Source organism: Pleurodeles waltl, chromosome 6 (genome assembly GCF_031143425.1).
Source record: "Pleurodeles waltl isolate 20211129_DDA chromosome 6, aPleWal1.hap1.20221129, whole genome shotgun sequence".
NCBI lineage: Eukaryota > Metazoa > Chordata > Amphibia > Caudata > Salamandridae > Pleurodeles > Pleurodeles waltl.
This window is the reverse complement of record NC_090445.1, coordinates 835,213,193-835,239,231: the sequence shown is the minus strand read 5'-3', so window position 1 is coordinate 835,239,231 and position 26,039 is coordinate 835,213,193. Positions and strand designations below refer to the sequence as shown.

Below are 26,039 nucleotides of genomic sequence, written 5' to 3'. Positions count from 1 at the left end.
GGAAACAACTCTGTCAATGTCCCCAATCCTGACCTGAAGCGCCCCAATATTGCTGTATTGGGTTCACAAACAACTCTGCAAATGCTTCTCCTGCTGTTCTGCAGTGCCCCTGTTTTTCAATCAGTCAATCAATCAATAATATTTATAAAGCGCGCTACTCACCCGTGAGGGTCTCAAGGCGCTAGGGGGAGGGGGTTACTGCTGCTCGAACAGCCAGGTCTTGAGCTGCCTCTGGAATGCAAGGTGGTCCTGGGTGGTCCTGAGGTTGGCGGGGAGGGAATTCCAAGTCTTGGCCGCCAGGTAGGAGAAGGATTTCCCACCTGCTGTGGTGCGGCGGATGCGAGGGACGGCGGCAAGTGCGAGGTTGGCGGAGCGAAGTTGACGGGTGGGCGTGTAGAAACTGAGGCGATGGTTGAGGTATTCGGGTCCCTTGTTGTGGAGGGCTTTGTGTGCATGGATGAGGAACCTGAAGGTGATCCTTTTGTTGACGGGTAGCCAGTGCAGGTGTCTCAGGTGGGCGGAGATGTGGCTGTGGTGGGGTATGTCGAGGATGAGGCGTGCGGAGGCGTTTTGTATTCGCTGAAGACGTTTCTGGAGTTTTGCGGTGGTTCCTGCGTATAGGGTGTTTCCGTAGTCCAGGCGGCTTGTGACGAGGGCGTGGGTCACAGTTTTTCTGGTGTCGGCGGGGATCCAGCGGAAGATCTTTCGGAGCATGCGGAGAGTGAGAGAGTGTTTTTCCACACTCTGACTTCTGTGTGAGGACGTGGGGGAGTCAATTAAATCTATTCTTAGCTGCCATCTTTATTTGGGAGGGTCTGTTTCACCTATCAATCTCTGTTCTTTCCTTTACTCTTTTTACTCCCAATGTTTTCTTTCTCCCCCATTTTTCTATTTCCAGCTCTTAAAATCCACAAGTTAACTGTTTTGCTCTTTCTTTCAACTGTTTTATTTCTACTCCTCTCCTTTTTTATAATTACCCTCTTCCTCTTGCTACCTCTTCTTTCAGACTCGCAAAAACTTGGTTATTTTTTCCTTGTTTCGTTCCTGTCTTTTTTCTTTATCAAGTGTTCATTCTTTCACTAGTTTTTCTCTTCCCTTCATTCTTTCTGTGTCTTTTTTATTTGCTATTTCCTTTGACTCAGTATGCGGCCTTTCCTTTTTTTTTTTTTTTTTTTTTTTTTTTTAGATCTTTCTTCCCACCTTTTTCTGATGTTTTCATTATCTTTATCTATCAATTCACATTTTAATATAAATTCCTCTTATTGCCGTCTGTATGTGGAAGCCACAAGTTACTTGGGACCCAAGGTGTCAAAGTGGTTTTCCCATTCTCTGTCTGTGGGAAATATGTCAGTACATACATGTCCTCGTTCCTTCGCTGGTTGCTTCTCTCACCTTCTCTTTTAGTCTCCAATGTTCATTTATTTCTTTCCCTTCTTTCTTTTATTTCTTTGCGACCCCTTCTCTTTCGTCCTTTTGTCTGTTGTATTCCTTTCTCTCCTGAGGCCTAGTTATCAATGGAGCAACAGGTGCAGTGGCACTGGGGCCCAGAGACCTATGGACCTCACTCAACTCTAATTACAAGTGTACTTTCCTACCGAAATTGCAGTCAACCATTTTCTTATCTTACTCAAGGGCCCATGACACCGTTACTAAGCCACTTGTCCATCTATACTCCTGACTCCCTCTTTCCGTTCACCCTCCAGTCCGTCCCAAATTATATTATTGTTATGGTGTTTTGAGCATTGCAGTCTAATGCCATAAATTTATTTCTGATAAAGGTTTATATGATAATTGTATATGTTTTAAGATCGAGGGTGAAGGTAAATGGAAGTGCTTTAGTTAAATGCGACACCACTAGAATTATATGGCAGGAAAATACGAAATTATGAGGTGGGGTTGACCAATTTATGCCGCAAGAAAAGTCCAGTTATGAATTTGCAATGCCAATAGCTAGAACTAAAGAAAATGCGAGACCTATTCCATTGCAAATGTTTGCTTTTCTACTTGTTTCTATTTATTCTCATAAAACTGACTTCCATACCAGCGGAATAATTTGCAAAGTTTTCCTTACTTTATTTTACTACCACACACATTTCTTTTCTTAATTCGCAAACAAAATGCTAGATGAATAAGAAATACACTTAATTTGAAAGTCAAAATGAACAGGTCCAGTAAGTGCGGGACTATAACCAGCTGGCCATTCCATCCCTGCAACCAGAAAATATTCCCGGTCAGTAAATATTGAAATATCCGCTGTGTACAATGAGTAAGTGTCTCAGGACAAGGAATAACTAATCTCAGCTAAAAGTACAAACTGTTCAAAGAGGGAAACCAGTTTCTATTTAGTTTCTTTTAGCATGGTTACCAACAGTGTGCGCAGCTCAGAATTCACAATCTCATAGGGCTGTTGGTGTCTGGGATGAAGATGGTTCTTCCCGAAACACTGGTGGCTGGAATTGACTGTACAGCGCGCTTGTCTTTACCTAGAATGTCGGTAAAATGCCTTCTGTACCATGTTTTGAGGAGAAAACGCTGACCCGTATGCGAGAGTTGGGCAATTTGTCAACCATTTTTAAAGATGAGAGAGGCAATGCCAATAGGCTGGCAGTACAGCTGTTAGTTACTAGGAATACAGTGATCGAAGGAGGATTTAGTAAGAAAAAACGGCATGTTTGCAGATGACTAGGAGAATACCCCACAGAACGATGCATTCTCGACTCCCCCTTACGCTTCAGCTATCATAATAAGGTACTTTCCAAAATTAGTTTTTTCCTACTGCATATATAGTGATGGACTTGAAAATACGCCTGCAGACTATTTAGGATAATGTTTCAAAGCCTCAAAATTGACTTAATTGTGCAACGGAGATCTAGTAATGTCTGGGCTTCCCCAAAAGACCCCCGACACATTTGAATATTGTTTCACTCTACTGTGAGACTGTCACCAATGTTCATCATTCCTGCCACGTCAAATATTGATTGGATTTGAAAAGGCCTTCATCACACTTCCTTAATCTCATTCACTTCTCACACAGATTGTCTGGAAAGCTATCACTGCTGTCAAACCTGCTTCCATTGATTTAATTGATTATATGATCTGACTTGGGTGTGTGTTTAGAAGCTGTGTTCTCCTTCAAACACCTCTTTCCTATTCTTTTGGTTTATTCATTTAATTTGGATTGCCTGTAATGAATATATACAGCTGATCTGGAAAACAATCAGGACTAGGCCCCTAAGGGCTTATTCTCACTCCCACTTGCATTGTTATATATAGCACCTTGACCAGGTTACAGTTGGGGCTAAAACTAAAAGGTGAACTGTTGCCGGTGTGTTCTGATGTCATTATTGCATCAAAAATCAGTTCTCTGGTCAGTTAGTGAGAATGAATCCTGAGGGTTCGTTTCAGTTTTGATTGGCAGCAGAAAACCCCTGTTAGCTGCCTTTTGTCCAGGCAATCTTATTATTACACCAAATTCTCAGTCTCAGAAGCAGACTAAGAGAACCTTGATATCCAAAACAACAGCCAGCACATTCCTTAAAACCATAGCCCAGGTTATGACCCTGTTAACACGTTTTACATGAACAGCCAAGCCTCTTAGTCATAGTTCTGCAGATCTGTTGAGTGCAAGGTCTGTCAAAGTCGGCATGGTAGGGCATGAAGGTTTAGCTCTGATCTATTGCACCTGGCACAAGAAGAGAGGCAAAGGCAGCACAGCAGAAGTGCTAAGCATCAGGAGAAGAGGGCCAGGGTCAACCCAGCAAGGTGACAGCAGTTGTTGTTTCCTGTAGATACAATTGAGAGGAGAATCTTCTAATAGATTGACTACTGACAAATGCATTGAATGGGACAGGAGTATTATGTGGAACAGCTTAGCGTGCCATAACCAACTAATTGGCTATGTCAAAAGAACAATGAGTATCTTAAAATGACTCTAAAGCATGCCTATTACAATACCTGCTATAAAAGCAGCCCACTTCAAAAGATTTGGAATATGCTATAGAGATGAGGAACGAGAGCTACCTATGTCAATGAAAATTAATGTGTACTGATTTACGTGGATTACTTAGTTGATAGTTGGATTACGGCCAATATCAGAAAGAAGATGTGTATCCTGCAGAGATTTAGTTTGGGATTGTGAACCATAATGTCTAACAAATGGCCAGTATTTAAATACTAGGTTTAAATACTTCAATGGATTCAAATAGGTTTAAATACTTCGAAAGATTTAAATATTTCCATATAAGAATTGACACAGGGCTAAAGGCACTAAGAGGGCCTTCAGAAAACACAATGATATGGATACTGATTGGCTAGTTGAAGAATAACAAAGTGTTTGTTTACTATTAAGATTAAATGATTTCTTTCAGAACTGCCTTTTGCATTATTACTCTGCTACAGTCCCTAAAGCTCAAGTAAAAAATATACCCGCTTGTGTGATATCAATACGCATTTCCATCATGTTGTTTGCCCTCCTGTCTTCTGAGTGTTCGCAGGCTTGATGATTTAAGTATGTGACGTCAAAATTGATGACCGTAACAGGATGTCCGATTACATCCTGCGGATCCAGATCTGTCACACCTTCAAATCTTTAAGCTCTTATGGAAAATAGACAACGCTAGCCAGAAGTTGAAAGAATACATGTTGCTTATCAGACACTAGACCTGGATGGCTTTCACTTCTTCCCACCAAACATAACAGTAAATAAATGCTATCTGCCATAGAAATATTCACCTCTCACTTGTTTGAATTATCTCATGTACTTTTATTTCTGTTGGCCTTTCACGTTCAATTTCTTTTTTTAATGGTCTTAGGTGAGAAGAGGTGAATTGAACCAAACCAACAAGAAATGGAATCCACAAAATCATTACTTCATTTACTTTGGGGATAAACACTTACACCTTGCAACATGTCAAACACGCATCTCTTTTGGTGGGAAACGACATGAGAACACAACATGTAGCATCAGTGCTGTCGTCGTAAGGTCACTGTTGCCAGTTCTGCTGGGACATATGTTTCGTTTCCTCAACAAACCTTCACGGTTCTGAAGCCTTCATGACCAGCTCTTACCCTTCCCAGCAATGGCGCATGCTTTTGACTCTGTACGAAGGGAAATGACAAATACCACGCACCTTAGAAATGCATCTGCTGATGGAAGCACAGCAACAAGACATTTACTAAAGAAACAACACAGACAGGTGAATGGCCATTCCAGGAGATTCCGGGCATCCTCACCTATGGGAAGAGTCATTCTTATAAACTCGCCTTTGGAAGGTAAGCCTGCATTTCAGAGCATTACAGTATGTGGAGTGTGATGATGCATGTGAGTGGGACGATTTATTTATTCATTGAAATACAAATTGTAAAAGCCACTCTTATTCATAGTAGAATTCGTTATGGAGAATCGCCACAATCTGCTCCGTGGTAGTTTTCAAGTCTGAACACAGAAAATACTTGTGTTTGGGCTGTCTGTGCATCCAGGTGCAGTTTAACACAGCCTGAAGCACATGGCTCCCAACATCTATTCTGTCAGCAGCGAATAAGAAGGGTCCTCAATCGGAGTCCTTTTCTTATTGGTTGAAAGGGTGACCAGAGCAAATTGCTGAAACTAATGTGTCAGCGTTCTTCTGGGCCCACCATTCAGCTGATCTGAGCAGCGCCCTATGTTATAATCATTCTGATTAGCTGCCACTCACAATGTCCGTGGCACAGAATACCCGTCACTTGTGGGTGTGCAATCTGGCAGAGGTTTGTGGAGTTCTACAGGTTACCACCTTCTTTTTTCACTACGCAAAAGTAGATTACAGAAACTGTGAATTTGCTTCTGCTTCCTGCAAACTGGAATAAATGCCCAGCCGCAGTTCTACAGATGATAGATTAATCCTTACAAATTTCCCTTTCTCTGGTTCTGCCTAAAGTGTAAACTCTTCGTATTTCATCTTTTCTTAGCTAACAAACAAACACATTTTTTAAACATTTTTTTTACTAACCCTGATCCAGGCTTAGATGTGACCTTTTTGACAAAGTGGCCTCTACTGTGGTTGTGCCTTATGTCACCTACTTCCAGTATTATTGTGAAAATTCTCTGCAGTGAAACCCATTCACTCGACCGATAACCTAACAAACTGCTACTGTATGTGCATTAGAAATATTCTGAGATGCTTTTATGCTTCAGTGATGCACGTATAAAATCTATGTACATAACGGATATTGTGATTGCTACAGAATTCTTATGGTTCAAGAGTGTTTTATCCTTGCAAATTCTGAAGTGTGATCAACTAAAAATCAGATTTAGAACAAAAATTTAGTTCTGAATTGCTTAGACTATGATGGCAATTAATGTATAATCTTCTAGCTCGGGGGACAAGAAACATATTTCTCTTTTAAAGATAAAGGGAGAAGGATGTGATAAAATGTTGGGGAGAGGGATTAGAAACTAAGCCCAATGTGCAGTCTGTATGCTAATCACGCTTAACCCGTTGGTTGCCAAGCGCTTCTGCCACTGCTGTTAAGCCCTTTTTTGATATTTGAGTTTGTTCACGCTTAAACCTTCATACATTTTTACACAAACTGTAGCCATGCCAAATGTGCATCTTTTTTTTCCAACATCCTGGGGATTCGAAAGGTAGTCAGGGTTTGTAGATTCTGGTGGAGGAAACAGAGAAAATAGACTGTGCTACGATCACCGTGTTGCTATTGTGTAGGAACAAGCAGAGCTGTATCCAAAACAAATGTTATCGTTGTCTTTTGCATGATTCTAAGAGATAGCCCATTTTTCCTGTTTTTGTGGTTTCAACCTGCTTTCAGTTCATGGAGAAAACCGGTGTAAAACCCACAGTTGATTCCTGAAAACTATATATTTCTTAAGGGTAGGCAACATCCCTAATTTAGCAAGGAGTCTTTTGTGTAGAGTTCCTCAAGTTTTTCTCAACTAAACTAATCATTGAAAGTGAACATGAGCAGAAAAAATAGCCATTTGTGACAACATTTTTCTGTAACTTTTTGTCACGACCCAATATAGTATTATGTCCAACAGACCATTCGCGTCTTGGCTATATATTGGGAGTGTAGGTTCTCCAAAACACTCAATACCCAGAGCCAACAACAGAGCTGCACCATATATATAATTTTCCATTGTGTGTCGACAATATAGCAATTCACGTAAAAATATGGGTGAAAAATGGGTAGGAAGGAAACGTATTTCTCACATATATATAAGATTTTGAATTTAAGAACAGTACGTATTCATAATTTTCATAAGCTGTTGTTACCTATATTGTGACTCAGAGCATTTTTCAAAATGTGTTCTTTCTTGCATACCAGCTTACATTTTGAAGCCACAAATGCTGAGTGAAATCAAATTGATAACAAAGGTTTGACTATTCTGTGTTCCCATATGTCTTCTGATTAACAAAAAAAAGTTACCCCACTTGAGTGGCTGGGCCTTGTGCCTGTGAAACAAAAATGGCCCAAAACATGACCTGAATGCATCACATTCACTTAGCAAAATGAATGTGCTTTTAAAAAAAAAAAAAAAAACAATGTGAGTAGCGAGTGAACTAGAACACAAGCTTAGCCGCCACCAAGGGAAAGCTACCGACCCTAGACATTTCTTAAAACTGGACACCTGAGTAAGTCCATGGTGGTGTGACTTGTGTGGATCCACCAATGTTTTCTCAGCCAGAAGCCCTTGCAAGCAGCATACCTTTGCTAGAACATGCATGCATCTTCCTCATTTTTATGATGGAAAGTTCTGGAATCTGTAGGGATCCGCACATTTTCTACCACCCAGCATTCCCACATGTCTCCTGAAAAATAGGTACCCTACTTGTATGGGTAGTCTTGGTGCCTGGGGCAGAAAAGGGCCCGAAACGCAACATAGATCACATGTTTTCGCTCAAAACTGTCACTTTTTTTGCAATATGGGTTGCTGTGAACTGTGGGCCTTGGCACATCCACCACCCAAGGAAACCTAATAACTCAGACTTTTTTAAAAACGAGATCCCGAGGCGAGTTCAGGGTGGTGACATTTTCCCTTGACATTTTCCGACCTGAAAGCCCTTGCAAACCTCAAATTCTGGCTAAAAACACACATTTTCCTTGCATTTCTGTAATTGAAAGTTTCAAAATCTGCAGAGACTCACAAAATTCCTACCACCCAGCATTCTCACATGTGTCCTGATAAAAACAATATCAAACTTCAGTCTTCTGGCTTAATGGAGCTTGTTGGACTTTTTGCCTTATGCAGGGTCATCCCCAGTCTTTTTGCCTCCTTCCTCCTGGTTTTTCTGACCTCTCGCTGTTGGCTCTAGGACTCTGAGCACTTTATCACTGCTGACCAGTGCTAAAGTGCAGGTGCTCTCCCATCTAAAGTTGGTATGATTGGCTTATACCTAATTGGCATATTTAATTTACCTATAAGTCCCTTGTACAGTGGTATCTCTATACCCAGGGCCTGTAAATTAAATACTACTAGTGGGCCTGCAGCGCTGCTTGCGCCACCCACTGAAGTAGACTTTCAAACCTGTCTCAGGCCTGCTAGCGCAGGGCCTGTGTGCGCAGTTTCTGCCACAGGGACCTGGCATCTAAAACTTACTTGCCAGGCCCAGAACTCCCCTTTTACTACATGTAAGTCACTCCTAAGGTACGCCCTAGCTAGCCCTATGGGCAGCGTGCCATGTATGTAGAAAGGCTGGACATGTGCCAAGTTGCGTGGCCTGTCCTGGTAGTGACAAACAGCCTAACTGGTGTCTCACTGCTGTGAGTGCCGCCTTCTCATAGGATTGCATTAGAAATGCCCTGCCTTATGTGTCTGATTTATGAGGGGTAGCGTAGGCGTGTTTTGTATGGTTGTGATGGTGTTAATAAATGCTGCTTACTGGTGTGGGTGTATTTTTTTGTATTACTATCACAGAAATGCCACTTCTAGAAAGTGCGCATTTATCTGTGCTTATGACTCTGGTGTTTTGCAGCTTGACTCCAATCCACGTCTGGGCAGAGTGACAGTTGGGGCTTTGTGCATACTTTTCCGACAGCCTGTACACAGGGAGGGTGGAGGTGTCACAGAGGTGCATCTGCATACTCAATAGTCTTCCTGGGCTGAGAAGGGAGAGGCGGGGCACACCTACATTTGTAAAGGCTGTGCCCTGGCCTCACACAATAGGGTCGTTAACCCCCCCACTGATGTTTGGAGCCTGTGCTGAAAGGAGAGAGGGGGCACTCCCAGAACCAGTTGTAACTGGCTGGAACCTCCTCTCCCTACCATGGTAAAACACTGTAAGAACTGACTATAAGTACAGGGGCATTTTCCCCACAATTTGGAGACTCTTGGAATCATCTTGGAACTGGACCCCAAAGGCTGAAGGGACTCACCAGGAACCGCCATGGACTGCTGCTGCTGTGCAGACCTGTGACCTGCCTGGTCACTGTGAAGGACTTGCCACTTGCTGCCTTTCCCTTGTGCTGGCCTGTTGCTGGGCCCTCCACCTGAGGACCTTTCCCTAAATACTCTGCTCCCCAGGGGCAGGGAGCTGTGGCCCCTGACCCCTGCATCCACCTACAGGGCGAGGATTGCTCCTTCTGTGGCTGTAAAACGCCTGGAGGGTGCTTTGCTAATATTAGCGCTGGGCACAAAAGGAGCGCATCTCCTGTTGCCCGTTTTTGCGATTGAAAGCGCTCTTTCTGAGGAAGATCACCGCCGCAACCCGGGGAAGCTGGTTTTACACAGCGTGAGGGAAACGCGCTGACTAGTGCACCTGGGGCACAGAGAGAATCTGGCTCCCAGTAAACAAGGAGCAAACGCGCTCCTATGGGTGCCCCCGGGGCAAAGCCCGCTCGTTAGAGCTCCCTTGGGCACCGGAAGGCCCTGTGTTGGGCCAGAGTGGGATCGGAGCAGGAGGGAGAGGAGGACGCCTCTCCCTCGCTTGCTCAGGCCCCAGAGGGCTCTCTTGGAGTGTGCGGGCGGGGCGGTAGCCTCATCGGAGGCTCGCCCGTGCCGCGGGATCTCTTTTGGGCCCCCCTGTTGGGCCAGTGGCACTGTTTGGGGGTCTACCCCCTGGTAAGGGTCGGTGGAGGCCCGGGGAGACACCAGGAGTTTGCTGGTCCCTGGAGGGGCCCGTTCTCAATTCGGAGGGGGTGCGTAGCGCCCCCCTCCTTCCTTAAGGATTTCCCTGACCTGGGCCCCCCTCGGGGGGGCCCCCAGCTATCACGGTCCCCAGAGGGGCCTGACCATTGTACAGGGTAGGTGCGTGCCGCCCTCCGCTCCTCAAGGGATGCCAGAGGCCCCCGTTTTTGCACAGAGGAGCGCCGGGGTCCCAATTGTTCATCTTTTAGGCACCGGAGGTGCCTTCATCAACTCAGGTACTGTTTGCAGGGACAACATATCTCAGAAGTTCTTCCTACAGACTTTAGTGGATTGATATATTGCTTACCTGTTTTTGATGTGTAATAATGTTTTTACATTTATGGGCAAATGTTCCTTTTATGGGCATGACTTGCTAATATGTTTCCCTAACTTACCATATGTTTTCTAATGTTCCTACTATGGGCGTTTTATGATATTCTTATGACAAGTGTTCTAATGTGATAACGTGTTTCCTGACTACTGCTTACGTTGCAGAATACTGAGTAACCTGTGTGTTATGTGTGACTACTGCTAGTTTGCAGAGTAACTAATGTGTAACGTTCTGACAACTGCTAAGGTAGCAGGATAGTACTGATATGTGATGTTTGGTCTGATAATTGCGTTGTGTACAATACAGTATATTTTCATATAATCTGGTGTTGTGTTTCCTTTGTGGTGGGGATAATGCGTCACATGTTTTGTGTGTGCTGTGCAAACGCTTTACACATTGCCTCCAGGTTAAGACTGACTGCTCGTGCCAAGCTACCAAGGGGGTGAGCAGGGGTTATCTTGGACGTGTAACTCCCTTGCCCTGACTAGAGTGGGTAAGTTCTGCCTGGCTGAGGTGCATACCCTAGTCAACCAGAACCCCATTTCTAACAGAGCCCTCCTCACATGTAAGGCTTTTCATTGTGATGTAAATGTTGGTAATTTTGTAAGCGGTTCCAATTGCACATTGAACTTTGCAATTGAAATTAGATGTGCCATGAAGGGGAGCCAATGAAACTGAATGGGAAGCGGGACAGTGTGTGATCTTAAGGCAGGGGGATTTAGACTTGTTATGCTATATGGTGGAAAATTCACCTCAGAAGCTGCAAGAAAGACTTTGGGAAGGCCCTGGGCATGGCATTAACTGTTAGATTTGCCATCCACCTATCGATTACTTAGCATGAGCATAATCAGAAAACTCATGAGTTTGCTCTTTTTCCTTACAGTTTTTCAGTTCCGTTTCAGAGAAACAGAGACCTCTAGGGTCTTCATAATACACAAAGGTATTCATAGGATGCATCGGTTATGTGCAATTGGAGATGACAACACTTACATTTACTTGTATGTGTGTTTACAAACTTTGCGATAACGAGACTGAGGAGGTACAAATCTGGCTGCCACTGACAAATTTCAGTAGATGGAATGCAGAAGATACGTATAATATTTAGGGAAGTCGCGTGGAAAAAATATCTCACTTTTCTCCACAAGGTTGTCTAGCAAGCAATTTAAGAGTATGTAATTCAGACAGGCAATGGTAGATTCTTCCGATATTGAAGTATCTAAAGATACATGTTTGTGTTCTGTTTTCCTACAGACCCAGGAATGATGAAGCCACATTTCAAGTTTATTTAAAAATGTTTTGTTAATGAGGTTAGTATTTCTGCATAAAATAGTCACTGATAGTAGAAATATACAGGAAAGTACAGATTTGCTTTCAAAATAATTGTATATAGATAGAGGCAGAGCCCCAGCACAACAATAATTCTTTTTTTAAATGAATTGCTTAATATCAACTTTTTTACATTTAAATCGTTATTTTACAGTTGGGAAAACGTACTACCAATCGAAACACTAGACCTGAAAACTGGCAACCAAGTTTCAACACCATTTAAAACATACAGGAAAAAAATAGTAAAAAATCTTGGAACAGGAGGAAAATTCTTTCTTTTCTACCTCACTACAGGTTTACTTAAATTTAGTCAGAGTCCTTAATTTTAAATACGGTTATGTCCGTTGCTTCCTACTCGTCATCTGTCCACAAGTCCACAAGTCCATCATATCTTAACTTGTCTGATACATGCCCAAGTATTTTGTGTGAAGTTCAGTAAATGAGACGTTGGTGGAAAATAAACAAACGGATACCCAAGAATAGATGATTTATATTTCTTGTCAAAGTGACCCATCTCTCCATACGCCCCCTATATATGCCATTGATGTTTGACATTGAGATGATTAGACATCCTCCCTCTCTGGATTCCACTTAAATTCCGTCAGGCCTTTTCATACTTAATTTCCATGACTAATACATAGGAGCACATTCTCTGTAAATAATTTAAGGGATGATGCATTCCAAATGAAAATAACAACGCTTTTATTCTATTTTTATAATTTCTTTATTTGAGTTTTAAACAGACATAGTAAACATCATTAAGAACATGTCGTTTGAACACACTAATTTTTTTAAATTGTTCAGAACATCACATCCGATTTACCTACAGACTGATTTTTTGAATTTTTAAGGCACGTTTTGCTCTACAAATCTGAGAGGCATACATGTTTACGTCATACAGGTCCATATCGTCAAAGAAGAACATTATTTGTGCTATTTTTCTACTTGAGACACAGAACCGACCTTGTCTTCTGGCGAGCAAGGTTCTATTCAATCTACCTTTTATTTCTAATGTAGGAAAAAGATTAAGCCTCATCTCCATCAGCACCTTATTTTCTGGCTGGTGTCATCGTGTCTCTTCTATTAGGGAAAATAATTCATATACAATGCTTTGGTGGCTATGCAAGGTCATTTGACTGACCCATCGTTTAAAATGACCTTTAAGCTTTACCTTAGTCAGTGGCTTGGTCAACACTGCCCACCAAAGATTGGTCTCCAGACTAAAACCACTGCTCGCAAGTTTGTATATCTTGATTAAATTAATGCTGGCTAATTCTTTAACTATCCTGATCTCAAAGGCTTTTATTGGAGAATGGAATAAGGCAAAGTACTTTTCGGGACCATTTGTATAATTCGAGTTTTGGCGTAGGTCAATTTTTATTGAAACCATAATGTTTCTTCTGGTGTAAACTGGTTTAATCCTAGCAAACATCTCTACTCCATGCTGCAGCCTAATCAATTAACTGGTACAAACCAAACAGCAACTTTGCAGCCTGGAAATTTGAAAATCCATAATTCTGAAAAAAATATTAATATAAATAACGTGTAGAGGTGCCTTCACCCCTGCTATCTACCAGAAAGTTAAACCTGACCCCAATTCCCCCCAATCATAATACTTAAAACGGTTATAAGTCAGATTTCATAATGTTCAGAGTCTACCTTCTGACTTACTGTCGTGGAAAAGAGAGATCAAGATAGAACTACAACAATGTAGGTTTCTGGGACGTGGGACCTCACAATCTCCCCCTGTACCCGCTGGTAGGATCATTGGAACACTAGTTTGGCAAGGGCAGCATAATGTACAACTACAATAAAAGAGAACATGAATTAGCTCTAGTTTCTGGATGGTTTAGGATCTTGGTCCCTAGGCCCACATGAAGCGATAAGGGTGACACAGACACATAGTTGTAGTGTACATAACTGGCCCAGGGCAAGTGCGCCTAGCCCCATTATTAGCAGGGTCACCAGACAGGTGACGCCAGTGATGGATAGGTGTGGGGTAAGGTGTAACAGTCCAGCCCTCTGGGAGTGGCTGATGGCACAGTACTGACACAGTACAGTGCAAACACTGGAACGTGTCCAGCAGGACACTACATCCTTTTATTGAAAGAAAAACAAACGAGTCCAAACTGTGGGAAAGAATGAAAAATAAAGTAAACCCCCATGAGTCTCTTCAGGCAGTCCGCAGTGTATGATGAACGGACAGGTGTTGCTGGGAGTGCCCGTCATTACAGCATGCATCTGTAGTTTAACCAGATGACTCTGGACATAAAATGCAGTGTGGATGTAGTTTGGATCTCTCAATCACATGTCAGCAGGGTTTCAGTCCACCTGGGCGATGTTGTTCGGTCCCACCTTGTCTCACGATGTTGGAGTCTATTTACACAGTTCAGTGTGGGGATGCATCAGGGGCAGTGGTGGAATCCACTACAGAAATTTCTTTGGAGGCGCCCCCGCTCCCTCAAAGGCAAACCTTTAAAGACGGGGACAACGATGCAATGGTAGGACATCTCCCTCTGAGTCCTCAGTGCCTCCCGGTACCTGTCATTGGAGCAGCTTCAGAAGCATCTCTCGTGCCAGGGATTCTCTCACACGAGAATTACCTTGAGGCCCTTTGCATTGAGTTGCCACAGGACTGCATAGGCTGTGCTGGGCCTTTCGTAGGCTGCGCGAAGGAGTCGTGTGGAACTCCCAACAGGGCCACATCCAAGTCGCTTGTGCCATCACAAGGGTTGTTGATACAATGGTGGGGTGTGCTCTCTTCAGCAGGACTCAGGTGCACGTGGGGTCCAACCAATGGTCTATCAGTGGTGAGTCTCCCACAGTGCCAGGAATGCCTCATTGGCCTCTGGATGTTTCACAGGCAGAAGGCTACAGTCTGGTGAAGCGATGCTCCATAGATGGTTCTGGTGATGCACCTGGTAAAAATGACACTTTTATCATTCAACATCTTGTTCTACAGGTGGCGAAGTCTTTTTTGGGGTGAGCATGACTGGAAGGACTATGTGGCTACTGGACTTGTTACATTGTTGGTGCAGTTCTTCTTCTTCTTTTTGGCATTCACTAGCAGGGATGCCGTCTCTTTCCAGCAGCTGGTGACAGGTGTCTGGACGTTTGCACTTTGAAGCATGGGGAAGCTACGTGGTTCACACATTTGGGCAACTGATTTCAGTACTCCTTCTGTGCTGTCTCCAGGGATGTCGCTACACCCCAGTGGCTGGCTTGTGTTGCCAGATATACTCTTCGGTATTGGCACAAGTCATCTGTCTTGTCGCTCTTCTTCTTTCCTCCTGCACACATGTGGCTGTTGGGATATTCCATGTGACAGGTCTGTCGCACACCTTTCTGTCCTTTTCTTTCTTCTTTTTCGTGATGTGGCAGTGTGCCACTCTCTTCTCCTCTCTAACGTTTTCTTACAATGTGGTGTCATGCCACACACTTCACTCTTCTGACCAGGCCTCTGGCTGTGATGTTCTCTTCACAGAGACCTCCCTGGTCAGGTCCTTTTCATAGGACTGTCTCTCTTCTCCTTTTTCTTCTGACCATGCCTCTTGCTGTGATGCTGTCTTCACAGAGACCTCCCTGGTTGCATCCTGTTCATAAGAATGTTTCTCTTCTTCGCTGCAGACCTCTCATAGGTCCTGTCTATTCCTTGGGGATTCGTTTGGTGCTCCGCCTCCTGGATGGAGGGTAAGTTTTCTTCCATTTTCTCTTCTTCACTCAAGGGCGTAATGCTTGCACCTCAAGGCTACACCATTGTGGCACTTTGTCCTGCCTAAGTGTGGACGTGCTTGGCATGCTCTGTCACTCCGTGCGAGATGCTGTATGATAGGACATTGGTAGCCATTCGGTACTGGGTAGCCAGCTGGTGCTGCTTCGTTTATTCAACATTCCTTCTAGTTCGCTGACGGCTGTCTTTCTAGGGAATCTGCCCGTGTTGTCCGCTTACCAGGTGTTACCCTCTGTGCACCGCTGATTGCACGCTTTTTCTCTCTCATCTTCTTCAGGCTGTGTTCTTGTGAGCTAGTGCCCCGTCAGGCAATGGTGGGGCTAGTAGACAGTTTCTCTGTCGGAGCCCTCTGCTCACTTTGCATGCCTGCTGTTCTTTCTTGCCATGGTGGTCGTTCACCACTAGTGGCGGGCCAGCATTATATTCTTTAGGTGTGGTGGCATCAGAGAGCCGCTTGGGGGGGAGTTGTAGGCGCGCAGTGCACATTGCCTCTTGTGCCACTGTGGGTTTGCTGGCTGACTAGCCAGGCTTGCTGCCTTGATATTGCTGCTTTTGGGCTCAGCTGCCCTTGTCTTCACTAAACTTTCACCAGCTTCCTTGGCTGGGGCAATTTTGTGCCTCTTGGAGTTCTTGGTGGGGTCCATCCCCTCCAAATTGATAGGCATCCCACAGGGCACGTGTGGCTCTCTAGTTGGACAGTTTTGCTGTAGCTGCTTAGAGGACAGTTGTGAAGGTACTATGGGACCTTTCTCCCTTCTAATGCTTGATTCTCAGGCAGATAGCAGCCTCACATGTAAGGTATTCTGCAAGGACTTCTTGCTATTCCCTCGTTGCAGGCAGAGGACGGCCAGTGAGTCCTGGAGCACACCACTCCTTCAGTGCTGGAATGGCAAACGGGTGACCACTACGGGGCACATGGTACATTCAGCACCCCTCCTGGCTTCTTTCTGGAATTGTCTCTGTGCTTGCTGCTTGGGGCAAATGCACTGCAGGGCTCTCTTTTTCCCAATTTGAGCCTCTAGTTAGGGCATAGTTATGGAGCACTGCCAGGTTGCTGGTGATTTGCACAACCTTTTTTTTCCTCCATGGTGGGGGCCGCATAGGAGCCACTTGCTCATACTAGCGCAGTTCATTGGGCTGCTGCTAGGTGGCACTGCATATACATAGAGCGACTGCAGCAAGCTTCCCTCATGCAGTGGGTCATCTCTCTGCTGGTGTGCTGCCTCGATCTTCTTCCTTCTCGCAGGGGTAGCTGGGCAGCCGCCCAAATATCCTTTGCCCCTGCACACTCTATGGGTGCTACTTTCATCAGGTTTGGGGATATGGGGTGATGCTGATACTGGTGAGTGTGCGCCGCTCTCGAGGGGGTTTCATCGTGCACCTCCTGCAATCTCACATCCTTCTTGACGGTGATGTAGGATATCCGGTACAACTTTAAGGTCCAGTAGCAGGCCCGTAGATGTTTTCTTCTTCCCTGCTTTAGGGCATGAGATGAAGGTGTGACAGGGCGGCTTATGTTTGTCCTCCCCACATTCGTTTTGGCCAGGGCCGCCCTGCCAGAGTCACTTGGTAGGTGACAGGCAGGAGGGGTGCACCAAGAACATGAGCATGCACGGGTCAGGGCTATGTTTTCCTCATCTGCAAGTGGGGCTAGGGTTGCGTCGGCGGCCTTCTTCAGAGGTCTCGGGGTGGTATGGGGCATATCATGGCACTGGCCCTGTCATTCATTGACGAGCGAATCCTCCATAGGAGTGCTGCCCCTAGCAGTGCCGTTTACTTCTCCTCCGGCAACGTGTAGTAGATAAACAGGCTCCGTTGTCCCCTTCTTGCTGTGAGGAAGGAGTTGCCCCTCGCCATGGGGCAATGTACACTCTTCCCCTAGCAGGCTATAGCGGCAGCGCCTGCGTAGATTCATATCTCTTTCTCCTTCACGGCAGTTTACTCGGGGAAGCGGGCCAGTGAGATCAGACCCACTCTGCGCCATTGTAGGATCGTGGGCTCTAGACCCACATGAGACGATAAGGATGACAAAGACACACATTTATAGTATACATAACTGGCCCAGGGCACATGCGCCCAGCCCCTTTTGTTGGCAGGGTCACCTGACCAACGACACCTTTGATGGATGGATGGATGGATGGGTGTGGGGTAAGTGTAACAGGCCAGCCCTCAGGGAGTGGCTGATGACACATTACTGTACAAACACTAGAACGTGTCCAGCAGGGCACTACAGATGGGTAGGGCTAGACTGCCAAGCTGCCTCTTTAGTAATATAGTGGCACCATATTAGGTGACATTCACATCACAAAATTTACCTTCACAACTACCCAGGTCAGTATAACCATCAGCATTGTGGATAAACAGCCAGCCAAATCTTAGTAACTATTACTCTTATTGGGACTAGAGGGCTCAATCTGGTGTCCGTTTGCAAACATACCTGCCTGCCGATGACAGTGACCACCCTGTGATTTTTAGCCCCTCTTCTGGCTAAGTTGTGCATTTTCCTAAAGCTAGGAAGCTATTCCAGACGGTGCCTTAATCCTATTGTTAAGTGTACTGCAAGTTACTTTAATCTACTTCCTGATTGTGATGTTTAACTTCATAAACCTTTCTCTGAATGATGCAGAGTTTTGTTTTTGCTAGTGTCCTTGTTGCTGAGAAATTAAAGAATCAGTTTTTGCTTCCTTTTTATGTAATCCCCATTCAGATGGAACATTGAGATAAACTATGATTATTCAATGTGTCAGATCATTTAAGATCAATATATTTTTAATATGTGCAGAACATTTCTTCAGTTGACTGAATTTTAGGTTAACGTGGCACTTTGTCTCATTTCCTGACCCACACTTTGGTGTAGCTATACATGTGTTTTTAATAAAGTTATCATTGCTCAATTTATGGATTCCATCATCTTGATTTAGACTAGCCAGTCTTTTTTGCATCCAGTAAAAGCATTTTGGATAGCCCATGCTTTGCCAGCAGCTCAGATAACTTGTGTGGGCGTATGACCTCCTATTTTAGGCTAAGGTGACACGTAATAGGGTACAGACATCTACTACCCTCAGAAGTCGACTCAAGTCTTTTGACTCAAACAGGAGTAATAAATCATCCAGTTGAACCATGAGAAACAATAGCCATCAAATATAGCATCAGGTATTCAAAATATACAATGTGGAATCAATAATGTATACACACCATGACCTATGTGGTCATGAATCACCACACCAGTTTAATAAAGTCTAAACATTTATTGCCCTCAAATTAACAATGCTAAAATTGCATAGAAGATATGCAAGACCAACTGATAAACAAACAGAAATAACCCAGGTTGTCCCAAATGTCTAAAAAATGTCAATCTTGCTTATGCACTTACCATTAAACACTCAAAAAGAACAACACAGAATAACAACAGGATTAAGTGAATAATAGAAACAACATACATTTAGTTTGTGCAGTTGTATACATTCAAAAATCAAATTTTAGGTCAGGCATCCCTAGCTTTTACTGTAATTCGGCTTCATTTAAAAGTAAGACAGAAATTAATTTGGAAAACATTAACTATGGCCCTAGCCAAAAATATGTGGTTGGATTTTCTAAAAGAGAAAAACTTGCAAAGGAAAACAAATGCACATTGGTTATACCTCTCCTAAATGAGACAGCAACCAGCAGTATCTTCATCAGTGGAGCACTGAAACATCAGGTCTTCACTAATCAGCATCAGAACATGAAGGGGAAACAGTTCAGTAATGATGGGCCTAAAGTATCTGAACTGTTAGAATCATAGACCGAACAGAACTGGAGCTGAATGGAATCTAACTCGTAACTCTAAAATGGAAGAACTGACTTACATCACCTAAAACCTTGCTATTTTAAAGTCCCAAAAGTTACTAACTAAGCTTCTATTGGACAAGACTTTAGGGTGAGAATGCTGGAAACCAATCGGGCTTTGTCTGCGCCTCAGATGTATCCTTTTTTTTGTTCTTTTGTCAGGACTGGTTCACATTGTCACTTCTCTCCGGTCAGCAGTTTCTGTGTAAAAATTACATTTACAGCAGCAGAACACATTTAGCTAACATTGCTTACTTTAAAAAACTGAAGCTTATTGTTAAAAGTTGCAATATTTATCTCTAGTAAGTACAGTACAAGCAGCAAGACCATGACAGAAATTTCCACTGTGCAAGTCACACAGGATGTCTAATAAAACAAATATTTGCAAAGCGTTTCAGTGAAATCGGAATCGTTTAAACATCGTGCTTCTAGAAAAATACTAAAACCTAGGCCTTTTCACTAATGCTAACACATGAAGAAATAAAACATTTCTAAAAATAAAATCTAAAACCTATAGTTTTGCAGTGCAATAATAATTCATATTTTTTAGTACATATAATTATGATTAACCGAATACGTTTTCATTAGCATTTATTATTTCACATAGCACTTCTTCGTGGTGGACACCATGTCAATCACCTTTTAAAGTTGCACGTTAATTTTTCTAACACACGTTTTTTTGTTAGCCATTTTAATACATGTTATTTCACATTATGTTTTAAGGACACATTTTTATTAATAATGTTTGCTCTCTAACACTTGCATTAAATGTACAAAGGTAAAACATGGAAAGTGATGTGTCATTGGCAGATCTTTATGCTCAAAGTTGTGGATGATATGTAATTAGAGGGTTCTTGATGAGGGGAATCCTCGCCTTCTTAGCCTGCATTTCTCATTTGTTGTCCTTAGCTTCTCTTGTGAACAAATAATGTGTGTTGCTGTTTTCAGACCCTGTGTTCAAAAGAAGTTCAGTTTTAAGCACCACTGCCTTTTGAATAGACCTCATTTCTTTTTTTGGGTCATGGTTATCTTGTAGTACTATTCTTGAACTTTAACTTCTAATTAAGAATTTAGCTTCTTGTGACAAGACATACAGACAGACTCTGGTTTAGCTGTGTAAGATAGTCTGTCAGATGTCCATGAAGTGCTTTCACAGTTGGGTTATGTCAGTGCTTCCCAAACCTTTTTAGAACCGCAACCCAATTTTTAGAATGACAAACTTTTGCAACCCACCTAGCTTTAATGTACATGGGGCAGGGGCGATTTTTTTTTTCTTTCTTGTTGTTGATGTAATAATAGAAATGCATAAAAAATTATGTGAATTACCAAAATAACATACTCTTTATACTGCTTTTCTGTTCCTCTCTAATATCAATTGTTTCTAAATGTCACAACCTTAACCACACCTTTAGTTATGTCTTTATCGGACTGTGGCTAAGATGTTGATCTGCCTTTGAAAGTGGCAGAAGGTATACTGCAATGCAGCTAGAACACTTTTCAGAGTGGGGTGCTGACCTGTAGCATCTGTTATGTTACATTGATTTGTATAGCGCACTAATCACCCCAGAGGGTATTTAGGCACTTGGGCAAGTATATAGTTGTGTGTTCCCCAGGTGCTTATAGGAAGAGTCAGGTCTTCAGCTTTTTGCAGAACTGAAGCTGTGAGGAGGAGCCTCTGATGTGTTTTGGGAGGTCTGTTTTTTAAAAGACAAGGCTTCTGAAAAATCTTGGTGTTGAGACCAGTGACTTTAGCCAATTTCAAAACCCCTTTTGCAGTGCAGTATGTAGTAAGGCCACATATCCATTTTTGTGTCAAAAGGAGGCCCATTAGTGCATATATATCCCACTGACATTAGCTACGTGGTAGTTATAGCAGTGCTTATTTAAATAAAAAAGAATACATGCTAGGGCCCTTGTCAGGAGATCACTGCAGCTTGCTCCACACATTGCCCCTGCCATCACTGCTAAATGACAGTACAAACACAACTACTAATTATCATATTCCTACACGTGTGACAATTCTGACTATTCCGGGCCCCCAAAGCTATAGGAGCAGGTTTTCATCATTTGTAATGTTTATTGTATTAATAAATATCTGTTGTTTTGCTCATCTCTAAATTAGATTAACTGCACCACCATATGGCAAACTGTCATAAGTGCTAGTGTATACATTTAGATGCTGGTGCAGAGCACCGGAAACCACAGGTGCAAATTAAGCATGGAGTTATAGTTAGTACCACGTTTCCCAAGGAAAAGCATTTTTTGGTTTCTGTATACCTTTGTGCCATTTGACGAAACTTTAAAAAGAATCTCATCCACCTCAGCTATTTTCTGGGGAGTTCTGCATGATCTGTCAAGTGGGGGGGAGGCAAGAAAATGGGGGAAGGAGGGCAAAATGTATTTTCACAATTCATTTTTCCATAAGAAATTTAGACACAGCTACAACCTAAACGGCTGAACAGATTTACATCGAATTAGGCAGAAAGCTAGATCTTAGTCCAAAAAGTATGATTTGGTGTAATTCAGATCAGAAGTTTTTGAAAAATTAAGGTTTAAAAATATAGCTATCTAGAGATGCAGAGGATCAACGGATCCGACAGGTCTCAAGATAAAATCTGAGTGGCTGCCACCACATCAACAAAGGTGTGGCAGGAAGAATCTTATGTCTTGCAGACTTAGTTCCCCTGTCCTACAAAAAAAGAATTAAAAATAAATATAAGGACATGTAAGGGGACAAGGGAGGAAAACGGTCTTGTATCCTATAGGACACTCCAGGTCAAAAATATTTTTTTAAACCATTTTGCTGCGATTTTTGTGGTGGATTCAGGAATCCATGTTAAAATGAAGAAAACAAAAGCATGAGCTCCTGCATAGTAAATCAACAAACCCTCTGGGGTAGGCCAGGGCCCAACGGGATGAAGCGGGCACAAACAATTTAATAGGGCAGGGAGATGTGTGGCCCCCCTCCTCAAGCTTTCCCAAACCCCTAAGGACCTGACCCCAGGGGCTGACAGTTAATTAACGGGGATCGCTTCTAAGTTGCTTGTGGAGCCTCTAGAAGAGTCAGGGGCACCACCAATAATTTTTCTAAATGTTGTGGGGGATGCATGCGGTGCAAATATGGGTTAAAACATGCCTTTTTTTTTTAATGAACATAGCCACTAAAATGTACCAATTATAGTTATCTGAAGTAACTATAACTTTTGCCCTAAATGACATCCTTGATGACAACACTGTGCATGGAAGGGGCACGAGTTATAGTGCCCTAACTATAACATCTCATGAAGTTGTATGTAGTACAAGCTTTGGTCAAGGGCATTGGAGCACTTTACATGAGCATCAGATTCTATTATATAAAGTTGTATTCATTTTATTTTAAGGGCGGGAAATTAAGTGATTTACCCAGAGCCGACATTGAGACTCAAACCTGGTTCTCCAGATCCAAAGTCAGCAGCTCTGACTGTTAGACCACATCAATATTTCTTAATCTATGTGTGAAAGTCATACACAAGTGGCATTATTGTGTATGATGACATATAGTGGGCATCTTCTTTTCTGGCTTTGTGAAGTACAAAAACAGCAGCAAGAATTACTGAAAGGTTCGCTTGGAGTCTTGCTTGTGAATTTTTTTTGATTTTATTCAAATCAAGTCAATACACTTTACTTGGTGGTTCACAAATGATAAATATTCACTGATACCCGATTTCCAGACATTATAATTTGTGTGCAGTATAGCTTTATCTGGAAAAACTGTATGTCTGCACAGAAAATAGTCCCCATTTAAATAGCAAATGTGCTGTCTTTAAATAACAGTGATCTACTACACAACCCTTTAGTTTCGTTAAAAAATAGCCCAGCTCATGTCTGTTAAGGTTTGTGGGGGGGGGGAGGGTTGCAAAAGTTTGTCATTCTCAAAGTTGGGTTATTATTCTAAAAAAGTTTTGGACCCACTGCTCTAGTCTCTCCCAAAACAATTGGATACCTTCTTTAGTCTCAGATCATTCCCCCACCCATTAACCCTCTCTTCAGTGCTTTGTCCCCTTCCAGAGTGTATGCAAACTAACTCAAGCAAACAAATTTTTTGACTCTTGTTAGAGGATGAGTTCTGTTAAGCAATGTATTTTACCTATGAGTGTCTGATTCTTAACACATGAGTGCAGTATTCTATTCTCTGGAGATCTCCTTATTATCTCTACGGATGAACCTGGAAGGTCCTGAAATCTCACTCAATGCAAACCTCTTAGTAGCAAACATGCGTTTTTGGTTGGGTCACTCACAAACTGGCACATAGAATTTCATTTTATCTTGTGACAGGTCTCCCCTGACCGTGGGGCATCTGCAACTCCGCCATTATTTCTCAGTTACCCTCATAGATTACCAATTATTCCAGGAATGAGTTAGAAAATTACATGGATGATAGTTTACTGACAAGTGATTTTAGAGACCTGGTCTGAGTTGTTTCAATGTTTTCCACTCCTAAAGACCCCTTTAAAAATGTTGTGTCCCCACAACTGTAGATGCCTGTGGTTGCCATGGAAGACCATACTCTGCTTCTTGTGCTTGTGTATGACCTCTGTATCTTCCCATGTAATATATCAGTTTTAGCTCCTTCAAAACTCTGAGGATATTGCCAATGTTTTGACAGACATCCATGAAGAAGAAGTATGCCACACACTGATATCTTGTTTTTTAAGCTCAGAATCAGAAATCTCACAGTTTGTTAAGTTTACCTATACTGTAGGCAGGTATTCCCAAATGAGTGAAGTACAAACGTGCATTCCTGTGAAAGGTCACTCTCATATCCCTCACTTGCACCACTTCTCTTTAGGTTCATGGGGGCATTGCATCTAACTAAAACCTATACAAGCTGTGGAACATCACTTTTGGGAGGTTTTTGAGAATACATATCTGGACCCACCATACCTACCTACAAATATATGTGTAATGGAGGCAGAAGAAAATTTGCATATTTGGTGAGACTTGATGAAATATACAAAAGGCCATTTCCTACAAGGTCAGTCGAAAGTGTGAGGTCTGCCGCACTGTGATGTATTCCATAGAGGTTAATGGAACAGTTCCATTCATTTACCTTTATGGAGCAGGCCTTGATCTGTTCAGGGAAAAGCTTTTTACTCTTGAAGCATAGTCAATGCTGAAACTAAGTTGCACTGTTGCTGTATGAAGTAGCACTGGGACAAAATGAGTAATTGCATCAGAAAAACAAACTGGTTTTGAGTACAGTTGTTCTTGAAGCTACTCATCTAGATAGGGCCTGGTCTCATGCCTCCCTAAAGAAGGGAGCTTTTGGATTATCTGGGTATTTCATTAGTTCTTGCTTCATCCCTGCCTGAGATCAGTGAATTAACCTTGAGTCTTTTATTGCTTTGCAGTTTACTCCTTTGATCATCTTAAAGTTGTAGGTTTACCTCGCAAGACTGCTGTCTTGGTGTTCATTCGGGATGTGTAAACTTTCTAAAACACAATATATATTTTTTGGACTAATACAATTCAATGTACATTTTTCGGATTTGCATGAATTTTCTGCTGAATATCTTTAATTCTCTTTTAAGGAACTGTACTTTCCTGTTTGTTTGGTTTAGGTTTATTTTGGAGGGGTGAGTACATTTGTGTAGATTGTGACTATTCTTTTGTACCTATTTTAAACACCTAGATTACAGGTTTGGACATGAATATTTGATTAAATTTTGTACGTTGTTCATTTAATAATTGATACTTTTAATAATATCATTCTTTCAAGAGCACTCAACAAGAACTGTAAAAGTGCCACCTCCTTCCTAAATGGATTTATTTCCTTTGTAAATCAACACTATTTCTTTTAAGAAAATTATTTCAAATCTGTTTCTAAATAAATAGCTTCTAAGAGGCAAAAGAGATACCATCTTCAGGCTTGACTGTACATTTGATAATTTAAAAATCATTTTTCCTTTTTTCAAGCTTATCAAAGAGACATGAAGAGCTATCTCCAATAAATAAATGGCAGAATAAACTTTAAAACATGATATATGACATGTTAAAAAGGCAGGCAAGTCACGCATAATTCTGAAACATTGCATTACATTTTGGTTAATGCTCTTTAACCAGTGAATTTCAAAGAAGTACTCCTAAGGTTACGTTTTGACACAAATGTCAAGAATATATCTGCCTTATTTCTCATGCCATTCATTTATCCATATTGTTACGCTATTTCACAGCTTAGTATAGAGTATCTACTCTTGGAAGTATATCTTTGTTATGATAGAGGCTCGATTAAGGTATAGTTTCATCTACTCACTTCTGTGTCCATCAGATCACCAAGGGAACAATTTATAGATCAGGATCTTCTGTCCATTGCTCTGTCTCAAAGTCTTTGATGAATGCGTCTGTCAAGGTGAGTTTTATCTTGGAACATATCCATATTATATTGTGAACATACTGTGCAGTTCATCATACCGTATACAGTCTCTTCTCTATGACATATGTCCCTAAAACTAATTGCTCAGACAACATAAAGTTTACAATCATTGAAGCTTTTCAGCATCTCACCAGGCTTTTCCAGCATAAAAATACACTCCTCTGCCCGCTAGTGGCTTTATGATAGATCATAATCCTGAGAAGGTTGGCATCTGTGTAATGAAGCATACTCCTTCTTAGAGAAGTAAGTGGAGACAGCCATATAGGTTTAATCATTTAAATGTTTAATTAAC

At 42.3% G+C, this 26,039-nt stretch overlaps 1 protein-coding gene across 3 annotated transcripts in view; it reads left to right on the top strand.

The window, feature by feature from the left end:
• The window catches only part of PDZD7 (PDZ domain containing 7), a 608,602-nt gene that overhangs the window by 24,723 nt on the left and 557,840 nt on the right, over positions 1-26,039 (top strand). For 2 of the 3 annotated variants that reach the window (XM_069239535.1, XM_069239534.1), the window contains exon 2: positions 4,812-5,271. The exons of the other annotated variant lie outside the window; for it this stretch is intronic. In XM_069239535.1, coding sequence (XP_069095636.1) covers positions 5,079-5,271 — 193 coding nt within the window. In that variant the 5' untranslated portion in view covers positions 4,812-5,078. The remainder of the gene's footprint in view (positions 1-4,811; positions 5,272-26,039) is intronic. 3 annotated transcript variants of the gene reach the window in all.